Source organism: Salmo salar, chromosome 01 (genome assembly GCF_965601325.2).
Source record: "Salmo salar chromosome 01, fSalSal1, whole genome shotgun sequence".
In the NCBI taxonomy this organism is placed as follows: domain Eukaryota; kingdom Metazoa; phylum Chordata; class Actinopteri; order Salmoniformes; family Salmonidae; genus Salmo; species Salmo salar.
This window is the reverse complement of record NC_138291.1, coordinates 142,845,825-142,867,608: the sequence shown is the minus strand read 5'-3', so window position 1 is coordinate 142,867,608 and position 21,784 is coordinate 142,845,825. Positions and strand designations below refer to the sequence as shown.

At 42.8% G+C, this 21,784-nt stretch overlaps 1 protein-coding gene across 2 annotated transcripts in view; it reads left to right on the top strand.

The window, feature by feature from the left end:
- Nucleotides 1-21,784, top strand: part of myo5b (myosin VB) — an 82,981-nt gene that overhangs the window by 49,434 nt on the left and 11,763 nt on the right. For both annotated transcript variants that reach the window (XM_014129638.3, XM_014129645.3), the window contains exons 12-27: nt 265-405; nt 951-1,073; nt 2,293-2,376; nt 4,465-4,617; nt 4,835-4,932; nt 7,985-8,071; nt 8,913-9,024; nt 9,601-9,812; nt 9,993-10,149; nt 10,594-10,833; nt 11,092-11,328; nt 12,002-12,095; nt 15,917-16,050; nt 16,248-16,367; nt 16,484-16,618; nt 16,800-16,862. In XM_014129638.3, coding sequence (XP_013985113.1) covers nt 265-405; nt 951-1,073; nt 2,293-2,376; nt 4,465-4,617; nt 4,835-4,932; nt 7,985-8,071; nt 8,913-9,024; nt 9,601-9,812; nt 9,993-10,149; nt 10,594-10,833; nt 11,092-11,328; nt 12,002-12,095; nt 15,917-16,050; nt 16,248-16,367; nt 16,484-16,618; nt 16,800-16,862 — 2,190 coding nt within the window. The remainder of the gene's footprint in view (nt 1-264; nt 406-950; nt 1,074-2,292; nt 2,377-4,464; nt 4,618-4,834; nt 4,933-7,984; nt 8,072-8,912; nt 9,025-9,600; nt 9,813-9,992; nt 10,150-10,593; nt 10,834-11,091; nt 11,329-12,001; nt 12,096-15,916; nt 16,051-16,247; nt 16,368-16,483; nt 16,619-16,799; nt 16,863-21,784) is intronic.

Sequence of the window (21,784 nt, the reverse complement as noted above, 5' to 3'; positions counted from 1 at the left end):
GAGTATACATGCCCCTGACGAATTGAGGCAGCTCTGAGGGCAAAAGGGGGTGCAACTCAATATTAGGATGGTGTTCCTAATGTTTTGTCCACTCAGTGTAGCTACCTACCTTATATTCCAATGTTGTGTAGAGGAGACCTGAGAACTTCTAGCTGTTAACCTCATGACTCAACACAAATGTTTTCAAGTGAAATAATTCAGAACTTAATCTAACTGATAACCTGTGCTGTAGCTCACTGTGGGACTGTCTCTGTGTGTCCTCAGCATGTGTTCAAGCTGGAGCAGGAGGAGTACATGAAGGAGCAGATCCCCTGGACGCTCATCGACTTCTATGACAACCAGCCGTGTATCGACCTCATCGAGGCCAAGCTGGGCATCCTGGACCTGCTGGATGAGGAGTGCAAGGTGGAGTACCCGGTCTTACATACATAATACATTCATCTTTAGTCCTCAATTCTGTCCTTGCTCCAGTAGTTCTTAACTTCTCTTTTTGGGATGCATTAGCGGGGAAGTGTATATGAACAATTGGCTACTGGAGGAGTTTTAATGCTGAATGCACTTGAGCAGTCACAGGTGTTGAACAATCTTCTGTGTTTTGGTCTGGAGGGAGCAGAGTGGAACACGCTGCTGATCCCTGCGTTTTTTAAACCTCTGGTCTCAGTTAATGGGATTCATCCTGCATTCATAGGTGCACAGCGTGGCCTGCGTCTGTTTCCCCTGCCTGCATCCAGATTGTTATCTGAGTTAAGGACTTTGCAACAAAACAGATGACTTATTTATTTCACTCATCCTCATCCCACAGCCCTTTTGAAGTTATTGACGATCATTTGGAACAACCTCAAAGTAATTGTTATTCTGAGCACAGCTAACCTGGATAGAAAGTTCTGGTTGCCTTCATGGGTTTTATATAATATTTCTCCTTTATTCCCCTTCACCTGCTGCTGCTACAGGTGCCCAAAGGGACCGATCAGAACTGGTGCCAGAAGCTGTACGATCGCCTTTCAAGCAGCGTCCATTTCCAGAAACCACGGATGTCCAACATATCTTTCATTATCATTCACTTTGCTGATAAGGTGGGTAGACCCAGCCTAGAGACATGTTTCACATGAAAAGTACCTGTACGCATGGCTCTTCAGTTAGGTGAAAATTGACCTGATGCTAGAGGTGTTGTTACAGTCCTTTAAGCATGGTCGTGTGTTTAAACCAAACTGCTTCAGTATGCCTGGCTGAATAATTGGGAGCATCTACAAATTGTGCTATTCAAAGGACTTTTAAAGGACCTGACATGAATCATCCTCATTGCAGGGGCTTTGCCTGAAAAGAGCCAATATGATTATCCCAGGATGACTCATCAGAGAGGCTTTGTGTGTTAGTATTATTGTGTGTGATCTCATTGGCCCTGCAATGTCACCCCTCCTCCTTATGACACATACACAAGCTCTAATTAACTCAAAAGAGCAGCGCTCCTACGCAGAGGAGCTGGCACTATATAGAAAGGACTGCCTGTGTGTCTGATGCCTAATGTGGGTCATGTAAACAGATGATAGGCAGGCAGCTGTAGCAATGTCCTTTTATTTACCGTGGTAATTTCCGTGAAAAGCTTGGGATGTGAGTGGCTAGAGTGGGACGAGAGAGTCCTGTTAATGTAGGTAGGATTTCCCCAGCTCTACCTCGGTTAAGATGGTATTAAACCGATTCCCTTGGGGGTGTTTCTCTTCGTCTAACTCTTCAAGTGAATAGGAGAAGGATCTGCATTCACTCACTGTTCTTCCTCTCTCGCGCCAGTTGTAAAATTAGAACAGCCTGCAACCCTATCTGTGAGTAAGAGGAGAGAGCAGGGGTGAAGTGCGACACCAGACTGCCTGGAGGCTGGGGCTTCTGATGGACAGACAGAAGGGAAGGATGATAGACTGACTGACAGAGGGATTTCCTTCCAAACAATACCTGCACTCATGTTATTTTACATCTGACTTTTTATAAATAAACAGAATGTTTGCTAATCTGGTTCATCTTTTTTTTCCCTCCCATGCTCAGTAAATGCTTCTGTTTAAACTGCCAAATGCTTTAAATTATTCAATGTACAGCTGGATGTTTGGCTACGGTTACTGTAAGTGCATTGCTGTGGGACACAACAGCAGGACTGTATGGGCCACCTGGGATTTGAACAAACAACCCTCAGTCCCTATTGTACATAATTACCATAGTTGATTAAATGTTTGCTCATTTAGTTGTCAGTGTATTTGGCTGTGAAGTGCAGTCTGTTATATATACCTCTGTTCCCCCCCTTGGCAGGTTGAATACCAGTGTGATGGCTTCCTGGAGAAGAACAGAGACACCGTCTACGAGGAACACATCAACATTCTGAAGGCCAGCAAGGTGAGAGAGAACGTCATTAGATCGCTACCACAATGATCCAATCATCAGAACGATTCTAGTGGACACTTCAACTCACACTGAACAGCACACTCTGACCACTTAAATGCAGAAAGCATGTCGCAAAGAATGATATTTTTAAGCTCTAACTAATTTAACCGTGTGGACTTCTTTCTTGGAAAAGCAGCACCGTAAAGCTTTTACCAAATTAGATTTACTGCTGAAAGAGGCTTGAGATTTAGGATAGAGTGCAATGACGCCAAAAGAGTAACACGATTTAGAAAGTGGCAAGTTGGAAGCATTTCACAGGTCCCTATGCTGGGAAGTATAGCTCCTATCAGATCGAGTTGTTGTTTAAAGCCAGGCTGACAACTTGGCAACACTTCACATGAACCCTAAAGTTTAAATCCTGCTTTGCATTCTCATTTGAAATACATGAAATGTAAATTAAGATGTCATATCAAAATACTAATATATTGCAGATGAATTGTCTCACACACACACACACACACACACACACACACACACACACACTTTCTAGAGATCAGCTGACTCCTGCCTCTCCAAGCCAAACTCGAACTGCTTGATTGGAACCTAATTTCAGCTCATGTTCTCTGCATTAACTTTTTAACTGATTAAGTGATGAGAGCCAAAAGTGCATTAGCTTTCTCAGTCATTTCTGTTCAGTTCACCCTCTCTGCCACTCTCTTTGGGACAAATACCAACTTTAGTTCACTTCATCTCGTATTAGGCATCTCGTATTCAGCCATTTCTCTTTCATCTGTCTTGTCTCCCTCTCGCCAAAATCCTCTCCTCAGCATTACTAATGCAACAGCCATTAAGAGCGTGCAAATGAGAAGGAATATTGAGAGGCAAGGAGAGATTTCATATTTTATGTTCTGGCTAAAAGCATCTTGCCTGTGCCATATCTATTTACTATCAGAAAGACACCAAGCTCCATTGAACAGCATGGATAGGACCGAGGTTTGGAAACGCTGCAGTAAGGTTTCCTAAACAAAAGCAGTGATAAAGACATAGCATGTCTCAATATTGTACAATATGCTGTGCTGCATTTTTGTCTCTGTCATTTCAATTGGTATTCTAGTGTCAATTTTGCTCAGTAGTTGAGAACTTGGCAAAAGCCCCAAGCTTGTTTAAACCCCCTCATATCTAGCTGACAGTGATGCAGAAACCCATCAACATTGGAGAGCCTTGGAGGACATGTGAGGGGCATCAAACTTCCTCCGGCTGATAAGTGTTTCCTCAGTGGACCATTACTATCATCTCTCACAGCCTGAAAGCCCCGCTAACTCTGAGGTGCCTGAGCTGTACCCCAAGCCAGAGGAGGTGGAGGGATCAAGGAACCTCCATGAATCTTCGTACAAGTCCAATCCTGCTTACAGAGCATATTCTTTGCAAAGTTATAAAGGAAACATTTTCCGAAAGGAATTTCGTGTTAATGTCAGAATATTTATTCGCAAGTTTGGCATGAGAGAATAGTTATCAGTATGGATGGTGGGACTGCACTGCAGTGTGTTAGTACTGTCTAACCACACCAGCCTTATCTGTGACAGAGATATTATTGTGCCATTATCAGTATGGATGGTGGGACTGCACTGCAGTCTATTAGTACTGTTTTACCGCACCAGCCTTATCTGTGACTGAGATATTATTATGTTATTATCAATATTCCCTCTGCATCCACCGTAAATACGTGGATGCTGCTGCTTGACACTCAAATTGTTCACCTTCACTGGTTCTGCTGTGGAGATGTGACTCCAGAACTCTCCTGACAGACGCCTAAATGCTGCTTTATTGACGTCCTGTCCAGCCATGCTTTTCATTACTGTAGTCTCATCAGTGTTCTTTAACACACCCGCCGTTACACTGGATCCTACAGTACAGCACTATGTAAAAATATATCTTATGAAAAAGATTTTTGTGGAAATTCAACGGCACTTTTTTGTGCGGTTTGGTGAATTTATGTTGTTATCCGGCTGTAAAATGGCTTCTAATATAATCTGTTTTATGCTAAGTTGTTTTGGATGAAACCATCTGCTAAACATATTAATGATGTTCCCCCTGTTCCAGTTTCAGCTCGTGGCGGATCTGTTCCAGGACACTAATAAAGACGGAAGCAGCTCCACGTCTTCTTCCAGCAAGTCCTCCAGGATCAACGTGCGCTCGGCCAAACCTACACCTAAAGTCCCCAACAAGGAGCACAGGAAAACCGTGGGCCACCAGGTTAGCATCCTCTCTGACACCGAGGCCTTTGGACAGGAGCCTGTCTGTGTTAGTGTCATAGTCATTTTCTTAACAATGTCTTTAACCTTTCATTAGGAAGCAATGACGTAACAAGTCTGTGTTTTTACAATGATTGGTGGGATTAAACAAGTTTTATTTTTAACTTAGCCTTTGCAGTACTTCTCATCCTCCGTTCCTCTGTTTTTGTGCACTGTAGTTCCGCAGCTCCCTGCAGCTCCTCATGGAGACCCTGAATGCCACCACCCCCCACTATGTGCGTTGCATCAAGCCTAATGATGAGAAGGAGGCATTCTCGTGAGTAAATATTTGGTTTTTCAGTCACCCAGATCTGACATATTTGTGTGTGTCAGACGGGGTGACGGAGTACAGTTGACGTCAGAAGTTTACATACACCTTAGCCAAATCAAATCAAATGTATTTATTAAGCCCTTCTTACATCAGCTGATGTCACAAAGTGCTGTACAGAAACCCAGCCTTAAACCCCAAACAGCAAGCAATGCAGGTGTAGAAGCATGGTGGCTAGGAAAAACTCCCTAGATAGGACACATACATTTAAATTTAAACTTCGTTTTTCACAATTTCTGACATTTAATCCTAGTAAAAATTCCCTGTTGTAGGTCAGTTAGGATCACCACTTTATTTTAGGAATGTGAAATGTCTGAATAATAGTAGAGTGATTTATTTCAGCTTTTATTTCTTTCATCACATTCCCAGTGGGTCAGAAGTTTACATACACTCAATTGGTATTTGGTAGCTTTGCCTTTAAATTGTTTAACTTGGGTCAAATGTTTTGGGTACCCTTCCACAAGCTTCCCACAATAAATTGGGTGAATTTTGGCCCATTCCTCCTGACAGAGCTGGTGTAACTGAGTCATATTTGTAGGCATCCTTGCTCGCACACGCTTTTTCAGTTCTTCCCACAACTTTTCTATGGGATTGAGGTCAGGGCTTTGTGATGGCCACTCCAATACCTTGACTTTGTTGTCCTTAAGCCATTTTGCCACAACTTTGGAAGTATGCTTGGGGTCATTGTCCATTTGGAAGACCCATTTGCGACCAAGCTTTAACTTCCTGACTGATGTCTTGAGATGTGGCTTCAATATATCCACATAATCTTCCTCCCTCATGATGCCATCTATTTTGTGAAGTGCACCAGTACCTCCTGCTGCAAAGCACTCCCACAACATGATGCTGCCACCCCCATGCTTCACGGTTGGGATGGTGTTCTTCCCCCTTTTCTCCCCCTTTTTCCTACAAACATAATGATGGTCAATATGGCCAAACAGTTCTATTTTTGCTTCATCAGACCAGAGGACATTTCTCCAAAAAGTACGATCTTTGTCCCCATGTGCAGTTGCAAACTGTAGTCTGGCTTTTTTTATGGCGGTTTTGGAGCAGTGGCTTCTTCCTTGCTGAGCGGCCTTTCAGGTTATGTCGATATTGGACTCGTATTACTGTGGATATTGATACCTTTGTACCCGTTTCCTCCAGAATCTTCACAAGGTCCTTTGCTGCTGTTCTGGGATTGATTTGCACTTTTCGCACCAAAGTATGTTCATCTCTAGGAGACAGAACGCGTCTCCTTCCTGAGCGGTATGACGGCTGTGTGGTCCCATGGTGTTTATTAGTGCCTAGTATTGTTTGTACAGATGAACGTGGTACCTCCAGGCATTTGGAAATTGCTCCCAAGGATGAACCAGACTTGTGGAGGTCTACAATTTTTTTTCTAAGGTCTTGGCTAATATCTTTTGATTTTCCCATGACGTCAAGCAAAGAGGCACTGAGTTTGAAGGTAGGCCTTGAAATACATCCACAGGTACACCTCCCAATTGACTCAAATTATGTCAATTAGCCTATCAGAAGCTTCTAAAGCCATGACATAATTTTCTGGAATTTTCCAAGCTGTTTGAAGGCACAGTCAACTTAGTTTATGTAAACTTCTGACCTACTGGAATTGTGATACAGTGAAATAATCTGTCTATAAACAATTGTTGGAAAAATTACTTGTCATGCACAAAGTAGATGTCCTAACCGACTTGCCAAAACTATAGTTTGTTAACAAGACATTTGTGGAGTGGTTGAAAAACAAGTTTTAATGACTCCAACCTAAGTGTATGTAAACTTCCAACTTCAACTGTACGTAGGCAACATAATACGGTAGAGTTTGTTTGTGTGTCTTGTCTGTCTCATTTAACTTCTCTGCTCAAATAGCCAAGTTGTTTGGATTAGCAAACTTTTTTTCATGTTGACTGAAAAACCTTGCCCGTTTTTTGTGGAAGAGATGCTTTTGGGACTTCTGTACCCACTGGTACAGTATTACTACAGTGTTACTGTAAACAAAGAGGGCTCTGTTCTGTGTGTATGTTTGTGTACAGTGTGTTTAAGAATCAGAAGCCAACTTCTTACCGTGACTGGCTTCACTAATCAGATCTAGGAGCCTAATATGTGGTCTGCCATTCTTATTCAAACATGTGGTACGGTCATGGTGAGGTAATATTTGCTAATGTAAACAGAACACAAACATGCGTGGAGTTATGGGAAAAGACAACCAGGAGAGAGTACTGTGTGTGACAGACCGAGAGAGAGGGACATCACCTGCGTGTGCTGTGTTTGTTCTTTGGTTGCCTAGACGAGTGTAGCCTGAGGTGCTGATTCTGTCTCTTGCTGAATAACTCTCTCAAGTCCTCTGACTCAATAACAGTTTCTCTTGCTGACAGAGGCACAACCATGTTGACTGTTACCAGAAACTGTCGTCCAAAATAAAGACTGTTTTTCAATAAACAGTCTTGATAAGCCGTGTTGAATGAGGCATTTAAACCAGCACGCTAGATATCCTAGGTTTTTGTTTTTCCAGGTCGATTTAAGGAATTGTCTTGTGTTCTAAAGCGTTTCTACTACAGCACACATTGTAGACTGAGAATGTTTACTGGCGAAAAACAGGACAGAAGGAGAGGTCAGGTTATGTTGCCATCTTCTTGACGCATTCTTTCGCACAAGTGCCTCTTCAAGGTCTCTAAATCTAATGAAGTGCCTTGGTCACATGCTGTGGCTGGACTTGAGCAAACATACCGACGGCTGTATGTAGGGACACAGTCAGTCTGCCCAGGCAGCACCTAGCTGACTAGCATTAACCTCCTCTCAATGCTTCTGTCTTCTACCTAGTGGAGATGTGTACAATACTGAAGGGGAAGCTTAAGCTCAGGTACAGTAGGGAGAGGGTAATAGCCTTTTACCTGTGTATATGTATGGTAATTAACCCTACTCCCAGAATGGTATGTTTTCATTGTGATGAGGATTTGTTTTGAAACTTTGTACACATGTTCTTTTGTCCCTCTCTCTGTTGCAGGTTTGACTCTAGGAGAGCTGTGCAGCAACTGAGGGCATGTGGAGTCCTGGAGACCATCCGCATCAGTGCTGCTGGGTACCCATCAAGGTAAGATTGCTTCTCACACACAGAACACTACCGTTACACGGGTGGCCATGTTGTCTGCTGTGTGCAATAGATAGTGGAAGCACAGAAATTGATTGTGGTCCTGTGTGGGTCAGTTGGTAGAGCATTGCGCTTTGCAACGCCAAGGGGCGTGGGTTTGATTCCCGCTGGGGACACCCATATAAAACATTTAAGCACGCAAGGCTGTCTGTCGCTTTGGATAAAAATGTCGGCTAAATGGCTTTATTATTATTATTATTATTATTATTATTATTATTATTATTATATATATTGTAAGAAAATGTGGTTGTTATGCGACTCCTGGTGATGTAATGGGCATGTCACTTCTGTAATTTGTGCTGCCTGGACGGAGGCTTTTCCTCTGTCTGTTTTTATTGCTCCATCATTGAGTTTTCTCGGTCGTCCTAAGCAGGGAGGAAATTGAATTCCGTCTCCCCTGAGGTACGTGCTTCCCTGAGGGAGAACAGCAGGAGAGCAATTGTCCACAGAGCACGAAGCTCTCCTAATAACAATTTGATTCCGTTACACAGCATAAAACAGATTGCATAAGACAAAGTACTACGTGAGAAAGTGCAGTCTTACTGTTTCAAGTCTAGAGGACCGACACTAGTCCTGACCCGCTCATGGTCGCAAAACCCCCAAAAAACTAGAGATTAACAATAATCATGCCTTTTGTTGCGTGGAAGTGGTAAGGACATTTTTTACAATTAGATTTGTTCAAAATAATACAATGGTTTCCTTTTTCATGAATTAAAATATGCCTGTTTCAGATTTGGGCTGTGTGTGTTTGACTTGCTTCTCAGCCAGTCCTATGTGATTCCAGGTGGACGTACCCAGACTTCTTCAACAGATACAGAGTCCTCATGAAGAAGTCAGATATGACTGTAGGAGACAAGAAACTGGTGTGTAGGAACCTACTAGAGACCCTGGTCAAGGTAAGAAAGATTTCCGCCCTAAAGCCCCAAGCGGGATAGGAAAGGAAATGAACCAATAGAAAGGAAATGAACCAATAGAAAGGATCACTTTTGTTCCTCTCATGGTCGAAGGATGTTGTTCTCTTCAACGGAGCTCCCTAACTCCTTCAGGGCCAGTCCATCTTTGCATTATTGAACCAACTGCATGTCTGCTCTGATACAGTAAATGTTAACTTTCTAGTATTGAGAGACAACATCTTTGAAAGTATGAACCTGGGGAATGGGGATGTAAAAAGGCAGGTCATGAGTTTCAGTCCTAATGGACAAACCCCGTTGTGTTCTCAGTGGCGAATTCAGCATGCGCAGCCTGAGATGAATCATGTTATTAATACATTATTACTGGAATATCATTTGTATGCGCCTTGGACAGTATGTCATGGATTCCTTAGGGGGGGTGGGGAGGCAGGGGGGAGGGGGGGCTATTTAACCTTGTGTTTGATAACGTCCACTTAACTAGCTGCCTTGATGCTCAGTTGATTGAGCTGAAGTTCCATTTAACTGAATGAATGAATGAATGAATGACTGGTCCCTCACCAGGACCCAGACAAGTTCCAGTTTGGTAAGACCAAGATCTTCTTCCGGGCGGGCCAAGTGGCCTACCTGGAGAAGCTGAGGGCAGACAAGTTCCGCTCCGCCTGCATCAAGATCCAGAAGACAGTGCGACGCTGGCTACAGATGGTCCGCTACAAGAAGATATGCAAGTCTGCCATCACCCTGCAGAGATTTGGCCGCGGTTACATGGCCCGCAGGTGAGAGGAGAAGCAAAACGTTCTGCTAGACTAACAAAGTAGCTGGTCAATTCAGAATTTTTCCCACGAGGGAACTTCTTGATAAATCACACTACAAGGGTCGCGAACAAGTTTCTATCAATATCGGTGCCAGTGTTGTAACTACTTTCCGTGTCCTCCTCCTTTTGCTGTCTTTCTCAGGTATGCGGAGCAGCTGCGTCTAATCCGCGCTGCTGTTATCTGTCAGAAGCAGTATCGTATGGTCCGAGAGCGGAGGGGCTATCTGAGGGTGAGACAGGCTGTTGTCACCATCCAGGCCTTTACCAGGGGCATGTTCACCCGCAGGATCTTCCAGGAGGTACTACAACCACAATACTCTACCTGTTATGTCATTGGTTTACCTTTTACCTTTATCCTGGATTTTGTATACACTCTCATTTGTTCCCGATCCCTTACTGTATTCATGTTGAAGCTATCAGTGGTTGAAATTGATTAGATCTCTATCAAGAGTAAAGAGTACCCTGGGAAGATGCCTCAGTCTTGGACTTGTTGTCCTGTTTGTGTGAGTGAAAAATTGGAGACGAAGTGCTCCGATTTTGAAATGGAATGTGATCAGGCGGGCCTTGCATAAATGCTGCCTGCTATTGTGCCTTGTCAGATACTCTAGATTCCCTTTGGATTTAGTACTCTAGAATTTCCCCCTACTGGGAAATCTAGTTAACTACATATTTCTCATCACATTGTACAGTATAATAAATGGTTCCTTGTCCCTGATCTCTACCTCCCCTCTCCCCCACCCCAGTTCCTTCTGCACCATAAAGCCATGATCATCCAGAAGCATGTCCGAGGCTGGCTCACTAGGAGGAAGTTCAAGGTGGCACGGAACGCCGCCATCACCATCCAGTGTGCCTACCGCCGCATGCGTGCCAAGCGGGAGCTGAAACAGCTGAAGATTGAGGCGAGGTCCGCTCAACATCTGAAGAAGCTCAACACGGGCATGGAGAACAAGATCGTCCAGCTGCAGAGGAAGATGGATGACCAGGTACAGTCAAAGACGCATGGTTCTGACCCAGGCGACTTTATAGGAGTACACTGACCTGTAACGCTAGTAGCCTACAATGAGTGCCATAATACAAAGACGGGTCAATGAAAGGTCAATATTTCCCTTTGCAATCATTTTGGCACAGAATGTTTTTTTTAGCTAGTCTAGACTGTAAGTTATGTTAAAAAGGGATTGATTTGAAAGTGATGTGACGTCCCATAGTAGTAACAGAGCGCTCTCTCCTGTCCCACTGTTTAGACCAAAGATCTGAAGACTCAGAATGAGCAGCTGGTGGTGGCCAAAGCCTCCCTGGGCTCAGAGGTGAACAAGCTGCAGAAGGAGCTGGAGACCATGCGCAGTCGCCAGGGAGACGGCGGTCAGCTGACCTCTCTGAAGGATGAGCTGGAGAAGCTGAGGGCGGAGCTCCAGGAAGCACACGCCCATAGGAAGAAGCTGGAGGAGGAGCACAGCAATGAGAAGATGAGATTTGAACAGGTGAGCTGTCAATCACTGAAGAGGAGAAAGTACATTTTCCTTTACCTTGTATGTTCTCCAAAGCCCTAATGTTGACTGAATAAAACCTTCTGTTTGAAACACGGGGGTGAAAACAGTCTTCAGTTGCCCGAGTAACTACAGAAGATACTGGTAGCAGCGGTTTTACTGAATTCTTGCTCTAAGAGTTAAATTACTGAACATCTGATTCACCAACAATCTCACTGTGGATTTAACTGTATGTATCAGTGGCCTTCCACTGACCTGAAAGTGATATCATGCATACATTTTTGTATTGTTTTGACCACCTGACTTAAGAAGATCATTGTTAAGTAGATTGGCCTCGGGCTTTCTCAGTGGTAATAGACACCCCTCTTTGGCCCTTTTGATTCTCTCCCAAGTCAGCCAGACAATGCAGGAATTGTCCCTGGCTCTCTAGCTCCGTCTGACATCACTATGAGAGCCTCACACGCAAGATCGACAGATTTATAGTCACTTAAAGAGAAACAAAACAACTAAATAGACCTTTTTGCTCACTTGTAGAGAGTAAGTAGCATCTATCGTCTGAAGTAGAAAATTGAAATAGATAAAAGAAAATGCATTGCTCTTGAACGGCCACCATGCTCTTTCTGATGTCTCTATTTCTTCCATGAATGCTCTTGTTCTTTTTCCTTAGAGAGTGGAGGAGCTGGAGAGGGAGAATTCCCTGCTGAAGAGTGAAAAGGAGAAGATGAACCAAAGGATTCTGCACCACTCCAAGAGCACAGAAGGTAAGTGCTTTTTAGATCTCATACACCACTAAGACATACACGATAGTACTACTACAGTGATTAGTTGAGACCATATCTATATGAGTGGTTGAAGGTGAAACTGTAGTCAGTGAGCCCTGCATTCTGCCTGACCTGAGGGGAGGGACGGCTTGTTTCCCCACACAAAAGGGGTTTCTGTGGAAGTAGGACAAGAGAGGCAGAAATCGCATCAAGTTACATGGCAGCAGCAATGTGAGACTTTAAAAAAAAAAAAAAGGGGGGGGGGGTTTTTTAACCTGAGACTGAAGTTAGCACTGGATTCACTTGGGAAAAAGTATTCGTTTTGGAATATGTACCTTTATGTGTGCGAAACACAAATCAATCAATTTGTTAAATCCATTCGTCAATGGACTTCTCTTTGTCAATAAGAAGTCACTTCTAGTTTACATCATAATCTCTGAACATGACCACTGCCTTTATCTAAATACCATGTGCAGTACATCTGACTTACTGAATACAGTATCCACTCTTTTCTGGTGAAAATAACAGTAGTTATTGAAGAGTTGTCGCCTTAATATTGGCCAAATCTGCTCTATTTATCTGCAGTGTTACTGTAGGGTTCTCTCAGGTCCCCTTGGGATGAGCGATATCACGATGTACTGTAACATTACTGTGTTTTTCTTTTCTACTGCCGGTTAGAGCAGCATGTTGTCCAGGCTGGGGTAATAACCCATGTTTATGGAGCTAGGGATATTACAGACCAGAGAGCCCCTGTTATTTACCTATTACATTATTACAGTAGAAACGTACTATGATCCCAGTGATTCTGCCTTCATATTCATTCCCTTGTAATAACCTGGTCCTCCTAGGAACCTTGGGCGTGAAAAGAGACAATAAACGAGTTATCAGGCCGTCCACCGCAGCATATACAGATGATATATAAATGCGAAAAACGTATTAAAGGTTTGGTTTCGGAACTTTCATGTTTTCATCCTCCCTAGGACCAGGAGTTTTTTTCAGTAGTTTCTTGTTAAACACCCCCCCCCCAAAAAAAATCTGGGGGCCTCCAGAGTGGCGCGGTGGTCTAAGGCACTGCATCGCAGTGCTAGCTGGGCCACTAGAGATCCTGGTTCGAGTCCAGGCTCTGTTGCAGCCGGCTGCGACCAGAAGACCCATGGGGCGGCGCACAATTGGCCCAGCGTCGTCCGGGGTAGGACAGGGTTTTGCCGGCAGGGATGCTCTTGTCCCATCGTGTACTAGCGACTCCTGTGGCGGGCGGGCGCAATGCATGCTGACACAGTTGCCAGGTGTACGGTGTTTCCTCCTACACATTGGTGCGGCTGGCTCCCGGGTTAAGTGGGCATTGTGTCAAGAAGCAGTGCGGCTTGGTTGGGTTGTGTTTTGGAGGACGCAGTTCTCTCCACCTTCGCCTCTCCAGAGTCTGTACGGGAGTTGCAGCGTTGGGACAAGACTGTAACTACCAATTGGATACCACGAAATTGGGGAGGAAAAAAAGCGGTAAAATTGAAATAAATAAAAAAGTTAAAATGTGGTCCCATCATAGCCTAAATAAAATTGTTATTCTTCATCATAGCCTAAATAAAACTGTTATTCTTCATCATAGCCTAAATAAAACTGTTATTCTTCATCATAGCCTAAATAAAACTTATTTATTGTTATGTCATAACCAAAGTTTTACCTGGTGTGGTTAGCCTACCAGATCATGAAAAACTATCCCCCCATCACTCTGGGACCTTTGGTGCCGCCTCTAAAATCACCACAAAATGTTACAAATGAAAAAATATATTCTATTTGTATGAATTCATATCTCAACATTTTGAATTGCGTAGTTTCACTTGTGTATCTCAAAATGTTGACTTGCATATCTAACCATTTTGGGATAGTAGGCCTATCAAAAAATATATACAGTGCCTTCGGAAAGTACCCCTTGACTTTTTCCACATTTTGTTACATTAAAGCCTTATTCTAAAAAGGATACTTTTTTTTTATTTTTATCCTCAGCAATCTACACACAATACCCCATAATGACATAGTGAAAACAAGTTTTTAGAAATGATTGCAAATGTATTAAAAATAAAAACTGAAATGCCTTGTTTACATAAGTATTCGAACCCTTTGCTATGAGACTCGAAATTGAGCTCAGGTGCATCCTGTTTCCATTGATCATCCTTGAGATGTTTCTGCAACTTGATTGGAGTCCACCTGTTGTAAATTCAATAGATTAGACATGGTTTGGAAAGGCACACACCTGTCTACACAAGGTCCCACAGTTGACAGTGCATGTCAGAGCAAAAACCAAGCCATGAGGTCGAAGAAATTGTCTGTAGAGCTCCGAGACATGTTTGTGTCGAGGTACAGATCTGGGGAACGGTACCAAAACATTTCTGCAGCATTGAAGGTCCCCAAGAACATAGTGGCCCCCATCATTCTTAAATGGAAGACGTTTGGAACCACCAAGACACTTCCTAGAGCTGGCCGCCCGTCCAAACTGAGCAATCGGGGGAGAAGGACCCGATGGTCACTCTGACAGAGCTCTAGAGTTCCTCTGTGGAAATGGGAGAACCTTCCAGAAGGACAAGCATCTCTGCAGCACTCCACCAACCAGGCCTTTGTGGTAGAGTGGCCAGACGGAAGCCACTCCTCCGCTTGGAGTTTGCCAAAATGCACCCAAAGGACTCTCATAGCATGAGAAACAAGATTCTCTGGTCTGACGAAACCAGGATGGAACTCGTTGGCCTGGATGCCAAACGTCACGTCTGGAGGAAACCTGGCACCATCCCTACGGTGAAGCATGGTGGTGGCAGCATCATACTGTGGGGATGTTTTTCAGGGACAGGGAGACTAGGCAGGATCGAGGGGAAGATGAATGGAGCAAAGTATACTGTGGAATATGTACTGTGGTATATGTACCCCAGTTTGGGGTGGAATCTCCTCCTTCTCTTTAAACATTACGTCTCTGTTGCTAGGCAGGAAATAAAGTGACGCGGGCAATAAACTGTTCCTTCTCCTTTAACATGACCTGACCTCAACCCGCTTGCTCACTAATCCACAGCTCTCCACCCTTATCAGAGCCTGCCAACGTAATCGTTTTCCCTTCACTCAGTACATTCCAAGCTTAATTGCCTCCTACAGATAACCATTAACTTCTGGTGTAAACCCTAGACTATGGCACCCCTCATGTCTCAATATTTAAAGTTTAGAAATCTGAACCCATCACAGGTAAAAACTCAATAAAACAAGTCTCAAATATAAGTCTATACATTTCAGCTGTTTCAAAAACATTGCTCTGTAGGAGTGTTAAGCTCAACGAGGTAAACTGCCCTGCTCGGAGGGGGGCAACTGTCAGGCGAGATGTAAAAACCAGATGTAACGCTCCAGGCGTGATAATTTCACAAGTTTACGTGACAGTATTGTCTCTCAAAATTCTATGCCTCTCGAGAACCTCTCAAGAATGTCCCTATGCTATCAGCAATGTGAAAACGGTCCAAGATAGAAAAGTTATTTGGAATCATGACAATACAATAACCATTCCCTCAAATGAACATATGAAATGGTGCTGACACCAAGGTGCTATTCCAAATAACTTAATAAAATAAACATGACATCAAAGACTAGCAATAGATATTGAGTACCTGTAATGGAGAATACTGTATGTAACTTAATGATGGCTTGTTTTCTAGTCACTCAAATAAAGGCTCATCTATAGGACAGTTATTGAGTAATAGTAAAAGTGATTGATGTGGACTGGTCGTGTGTGTGTGTGTGTGTGTGTGTGTGTGTGTGTGTGTGTGTGTGTGTGTGTGTGTGTGTGTGTGTTTCAGACCAGGAGAGCAGTGCATCCCAGAGTGTGGGTCGGGTCCAGGCAGAGCTGGATGAGGAGAGGCAGCGCTACCAGAACCTGCTCAGGGAGTTCTCCAGACTGGAGCAGAGATATGACAACCTACAGGAGGCCAAGGTGTGTGTGTGTGTGTGTGTGTGTGTGTGTGTGTGTGTGTGTGTGTGTGTGTGTGTGTGTGTGTGTGTGTGTGTGTGTGTGTGTGTGTGTGTGTGTGTGTGTGTGTGTGTGTGTGTGTGCGTTTGTGCACATTTGCATGTAGGTGTCCTATGCCAAGCCAGATGTCCAATGGTTCCCTGTCTCCTCTTACCCTTCAGTTTCAGCCTGGCCACAGGAGGAACAATTCTAACCAGAGCAGCCTGGAGTCTGACTCCAATTATCCCTCCATTTCTACCTCGGAGGTGGGAGACACTGACGATGCTATCCAACTCGTAGAGGTAAGACCTCCTTAACCAGGATTAACCCGTTTTTATACAGTCTTATACAGTCTAACACAGGCTTACTGTACATAGTTGCTTGGACTAGGTTTTGACCTGACGTTGTTCCCCTGCAGGAGATGGGAGTGGAGAAGGCAGCAATGGACATCGGTGTGTTCATGAAGCTGCAGAAGCGTGTTAGAGAGCTGGAACAGGAGAGGAAGAGACTGCAAGTCAACCTGGAAAAGATGGAGGACCAGTCTAAGCGCAAGGTGGGCCCATGTCTGTCTAGTGTTATGCTCTTGCTTGTTTTTCTATACTTCTAAAATACCTACACAGAAGTTTCTCCCGTTACTCTTTGTCTTGAATACCTTTAAGTTTAAGATCCTCAAGCTGCCTGCCTCTGCCTTATCGACCCAAAGTGGAATATTTACTATTAGCCATCTCTCTTAGGGCATTGAGCCAAAGACGACATCAGAGCAAGAGAATGCGGATCTGGCCTACAACAGTCTCAAGGTACAGATCCATCCACCCCCACACAGATACACCAACTAACATGCATACACACAGACAAACACAGTGTACAGTACTACTCAGCAGTGGGATATGTCTATTTGTGATGTTCCATTTCTTCTTCACTCTGGCTGTTCTGGTGTCTTTGGTCTTCCTGCCCTCAACTTCTCAAGCATATTCAAAAAATGAAATTGTATATTCACAGGTCGCCACAGAAAGGTAGAGGATCTGATTCATGTTCATTTGGTAGCAACACTTTTTCACTCTAATAATAATTTCAATATCCATGACACACAGTTGAAAACAAAAAAACTAAAATATAGCTGCGAGCAGCAATGAATGGGGTTCACAGGATGAGCGAAAGGACGCAAGGGCAGTTGGATAACAAAGCAAAGGTTCATGAGAGGAATATGTTTAAAGTATTTTTTTTAGCATATCTTCTAATGTAGGTACAGTGCGGCCAAATTTGAATGCAGCAAAAAATGTATCTCAAAACCATTAAAGACTGATGAGTCTAAATACAAAATCAGGAGTGAATCTGGCATATGGTTCATGAGGAGAAGATGATTGCATATGATTTTGAGCATTACTGTTACATATGCAAATAGTTAGATGTTAAAAGTTTCCTTGTTTTTTGAGATATCAATACCAAATTCAATGTGGTTTACCCTAGGGACGTCCATGATAGCGATGACAAGTTTCAAGTTAATAGGCGACTGTGAGGTGGATTTATAGTGGTATAAATGGATACGTAAAATCTGAACTCCGCCATCTTTTGACCAGCTTTTCTCAAACTAAGTTAAGACGCGTACCATGGGTATACTTTCCAAATGTGTTGTCATTTGGTCCTATGGTTCATGAGAAGTATTTTTTGCATATTAGCCTATGTGCTAATATGCTTCTACTGGTATAGTGTGGCCATATTTGAATGCGTCAGTGTTATTTTGTCAAACTCTTCAGGGACTATTGTGATGAGTCCAAAAACCAACATTATTTATTGATTTTAAATTTTGCAGAATGAAATCTCTTGAGATGCACCATTCCATTTTCAAGTGTTCAAATGAAAAAAAATGAACAAACAATACTTAGTAACAAGAATATGGCAACTAATGTCTAATAATAAAACATACAATCAACAGAATAAAAATGTTGTTGTACAACTACTAATAGGTCTACAACTAATAAAAATGACTTCCAACCTCAACTAATTAAACTAAGTACCTATAATATATACAGTGCATTCGGAAACTATTCAGACCCCTTGACTTTTTCCACATTTTATGTCACAGCCTTATTCTAAATTTGATTAAATATTTATTTTCTCATCAATCTACACACAATACCCCATAATGACAAAGCGAAAACGGTTTTTTTTTTTTTGAAATGTTTGCAAATGTATTACAGATAAAAGCCACTCCTCAGTAAAAGGCACATGACAGCCCCCTTGAAGTTTGCCAAAAGGCACCTAAAGGACTCTCAGACCATGAGAAACAAGATTTTTTTGGTCTGATGAAACCAAGATTGAACTATTTTTCCTGAATGCCAAGCGTCACGTCTGGAGGAAACCTGGCACCATCCATACGGTGAAGCATGGTGGTGGCAGCATCATGCTGAGGGGATGTTTTTCAGAGGCAGGGACTTTAAGACTAGTCAGGATCGAGGGAAAGATGAACGGAGTACAGAGAGAGCCTTGATGAAAAAGGTTAACCTTCCAACAAGACAACAACCCTAAGCACACAGTCAAGACAACGCAGTGTGGCTTTGGGACAAGTCTCTCAATGTCCTTGAGTGGCCCAGCCAGAGCCCGGACTTGAACCTGATCTACAATCTCTGGAGAGACCTGAAAATAGCTGTGCAGCGACACTCTCCTCTCAACCTGACCGAGCTTGAGAGGATCTGCAGAGAAGAATGGGAGAAACTCCTCAAATACAGGCGTGTCAAGCTTGTAGCGTCATACCCAAGAAGACCCGAGGCTGTAATCGCTGCCAAAGATGCTTCAACAAAGTACTGCGTAAAGGGTCTGAATACTTATGTAAATGTGATATTTCCGTTTTTTTAATTTTATTTTATAAACCCTGTTTTTGCTTTGTCATTGTGGGGTATTGTGTGAGGATTGAGGGGGGGGGAAAAACTATTTAATACATTTTAGTGGATAGTGGAACCAGCGCGCCTGACACTGACGATCATACCACGCTCAAAGTCGCTTAGTTCAATCAAACAGTAACTGAATGCCTGTCTGCCTGCTTTATATAGCAAGCCACGGCCATGTGACTCCTGTCTGTAGGAGCGATCCATTTTTGTGGATGGGATGGTGTCCCTAATAAACTGGCCACTTAGTGTAGGTCTGTAGTAATTTGGGTATAAGGAGTTTCCAATTTTATGAAGAGGGGTCACTTGTGAAATTTGGAGTGAATCTGACTTTTATTCCATGAAGATTTGTTTTATTATTATTTTAAGCAGCGTTACATAGTCAAAGTGAATTGTTAATAGTTTCCTTATTCTTTAAGATATCAATGCCAAACTTAACATGGTTCATCATGGTAATGTCTTTGACCCTAATCAGTTTCAAGTTGATATGCCATTGTGGGGTGGATTTACAAAGGATTTCAATGGACGCGTAAAATCTGATTTTCCTGATATGTCAATAACTCAGTCTTCTCTTAACCAATCCCTTTTCTCAAACTAAGTTAAGAGATGTACCATGGGCCTACATACCACATTTGGTGTTATTTGGACCTATGATTCATGAGAATAATTTTCCAAAATGTCCAAGATGGAGGAATATCTATTCTGACGGACCTTATGAGTCCTTGAGGAACATTTCTTATGTATGAGGAAAAACACCTACATACAAAGTTTTAAGTCAGTAGGTCAAACGGAGCGGTGGAAAGTGGTCAAAAGTGGAAAAAGGTCAAAGGGGAGACTGCTAATAACAGCGATAGGCCAATTTGTGTGTGCCATTTGGTCACTTTTTTTCAAATTTGGAGCACAATCTATGCTTGATTTATTTGACCATGTAAAATATTTAAAAATAAGAATTAAGACAACAACAATAGGTATTCACAGATTCGCTGTGAACCTCTAAAAAGAGATTTCTGCTCATTGGCCCATCTCTATGGGCTTGCTTCTTGCACCTTGGGTAATAGTATGGGATCAATATTATGCCAAATGTATTCACAAATGTAAATCACCAATCCACAAATGTAAATCGCTATCCACAAACACATTTTGATTTTATAATTGCAGATATGCAGGTAATTTCCCAGGGCCATAAGTAAAATAACTGCCATAAACACAAAAAGTTATCACGCGTAGAAAACGATTTGTAGTCGTAGAAAAAAAAGTTTATCCCACTGATGCTGTTGACCCGGATCACTGGTTGCTGCGGAAAAGGAGGAGGTCAAAGGGGGGTGAGTGTAACTGGTGTGAAATGGCTAGCTAGTTAGCAGTGTGCGCAAATTGCATTTCAATCAGTGACGTCACTCGCTCTGAGACTTGAAGTAGTTGTTTCCCTTGCTCTGCAAGGGCCGTGGCTTTTGTGGAGCGATGGGTAACGGTGCTTCGAGGGTGACTGTTGTCGACGTGTCCAGAGGGTCCCTGGTTCAAGCCCAGGTTGGGACAAGGAGAGGGACGGAAGCAATACTGTTATAAAGTCTGATCCCATATCCTACACCTCCCCGCTACCTTTTGCATGCCTGTCCTGGGGAAACGGTTAGAGGCCTCAGGAATACTTATGTCTCCTTAATGCTCATCGTCTGTGCAACATGAGACAGCGGATGGATTAAATCACTTACAATGTATGACATATCCTTCACATTTAGTGGTGCTATCACACTGGCCAGCTAATTCAACTATTTGGGTGATGAACGGGTGTACACTGCAATAGTGTTGCAAATGTAGAGTCCTCTAGGGCTAGGGTTTTGATTATTTACGTTAACCATGTGTGTAACCATAGTATGTCTAACATATGGTTACCATACTATAATTTCTGCAGCCTTGAAAGGCAGGCAGGCAACAACATGGCCGAACGAGAGGCTGCCAACGATTTTCCAGAAATCGCTTTCTATGGGTATTAACCTTTTTTTCTATGAATACAAATTGCTTTCTACGTGTGAACTTTTTTTTATACGCATGAGAACTTTTTTTTATACGACTACAAATCGCTTTCTACGCGTGAGAACATTTAGTATTTTTCTTGTCGTCAAATCCCTGCCAAAAGCCAGGTGACCGAAGCGCTTTCAAATATGGAGTTGCAGGTTTTCCATGTCTGCCATGTTTGCGCATATCTCTTCTATGTGCAAATCTTTATGGCTGTCATTTTAATTAAGGCCCTTGGAAATGACCTGCATATCTGCAGTTATAAAAAAATTATAATGCAATATATCGATTTACAAATACAAATCAGAAGGTGTTTGTGTTTGGATAGTGAATTGCATTTGTGGATTGGGGATTTACATTTGTGAATACATTCGGCATGATATTGATCCCATATAATAGAACCATAATAGCACAGGCCACAGGGTTTAGATTCGATTGGCAGTAAAAATGTGTGCGTCGTCAACATTTTACAGGTTTGAGCCATGGGTCCTAATGTAGCTGAGTCTACTGCACAAGTGAAATGATAACTGCTATTGGTGCCTTTCTGGACTCATTGCAAAGAGAGAGAGAGAGAGTTGAGCACTTTCAGTCACTGTACAGTATCTTAGAAGATGAATTATCTTGTCGGTGTATCTATGAATCAACTGCAGTAGTCTTCGTGGCTTTTAGCTACTTGCCATAGCTAAATACTGTAGCTACTTGCCATAGCTAAATACTGTAGCTACTTGCCATAGCTAAATACTGTAGCTACTTGCCATAGCTAAAATGAAAATCAACTACAAATAGTTTCTCTTCAAAGATTTACTTACTAAGGTACTCACAATGTG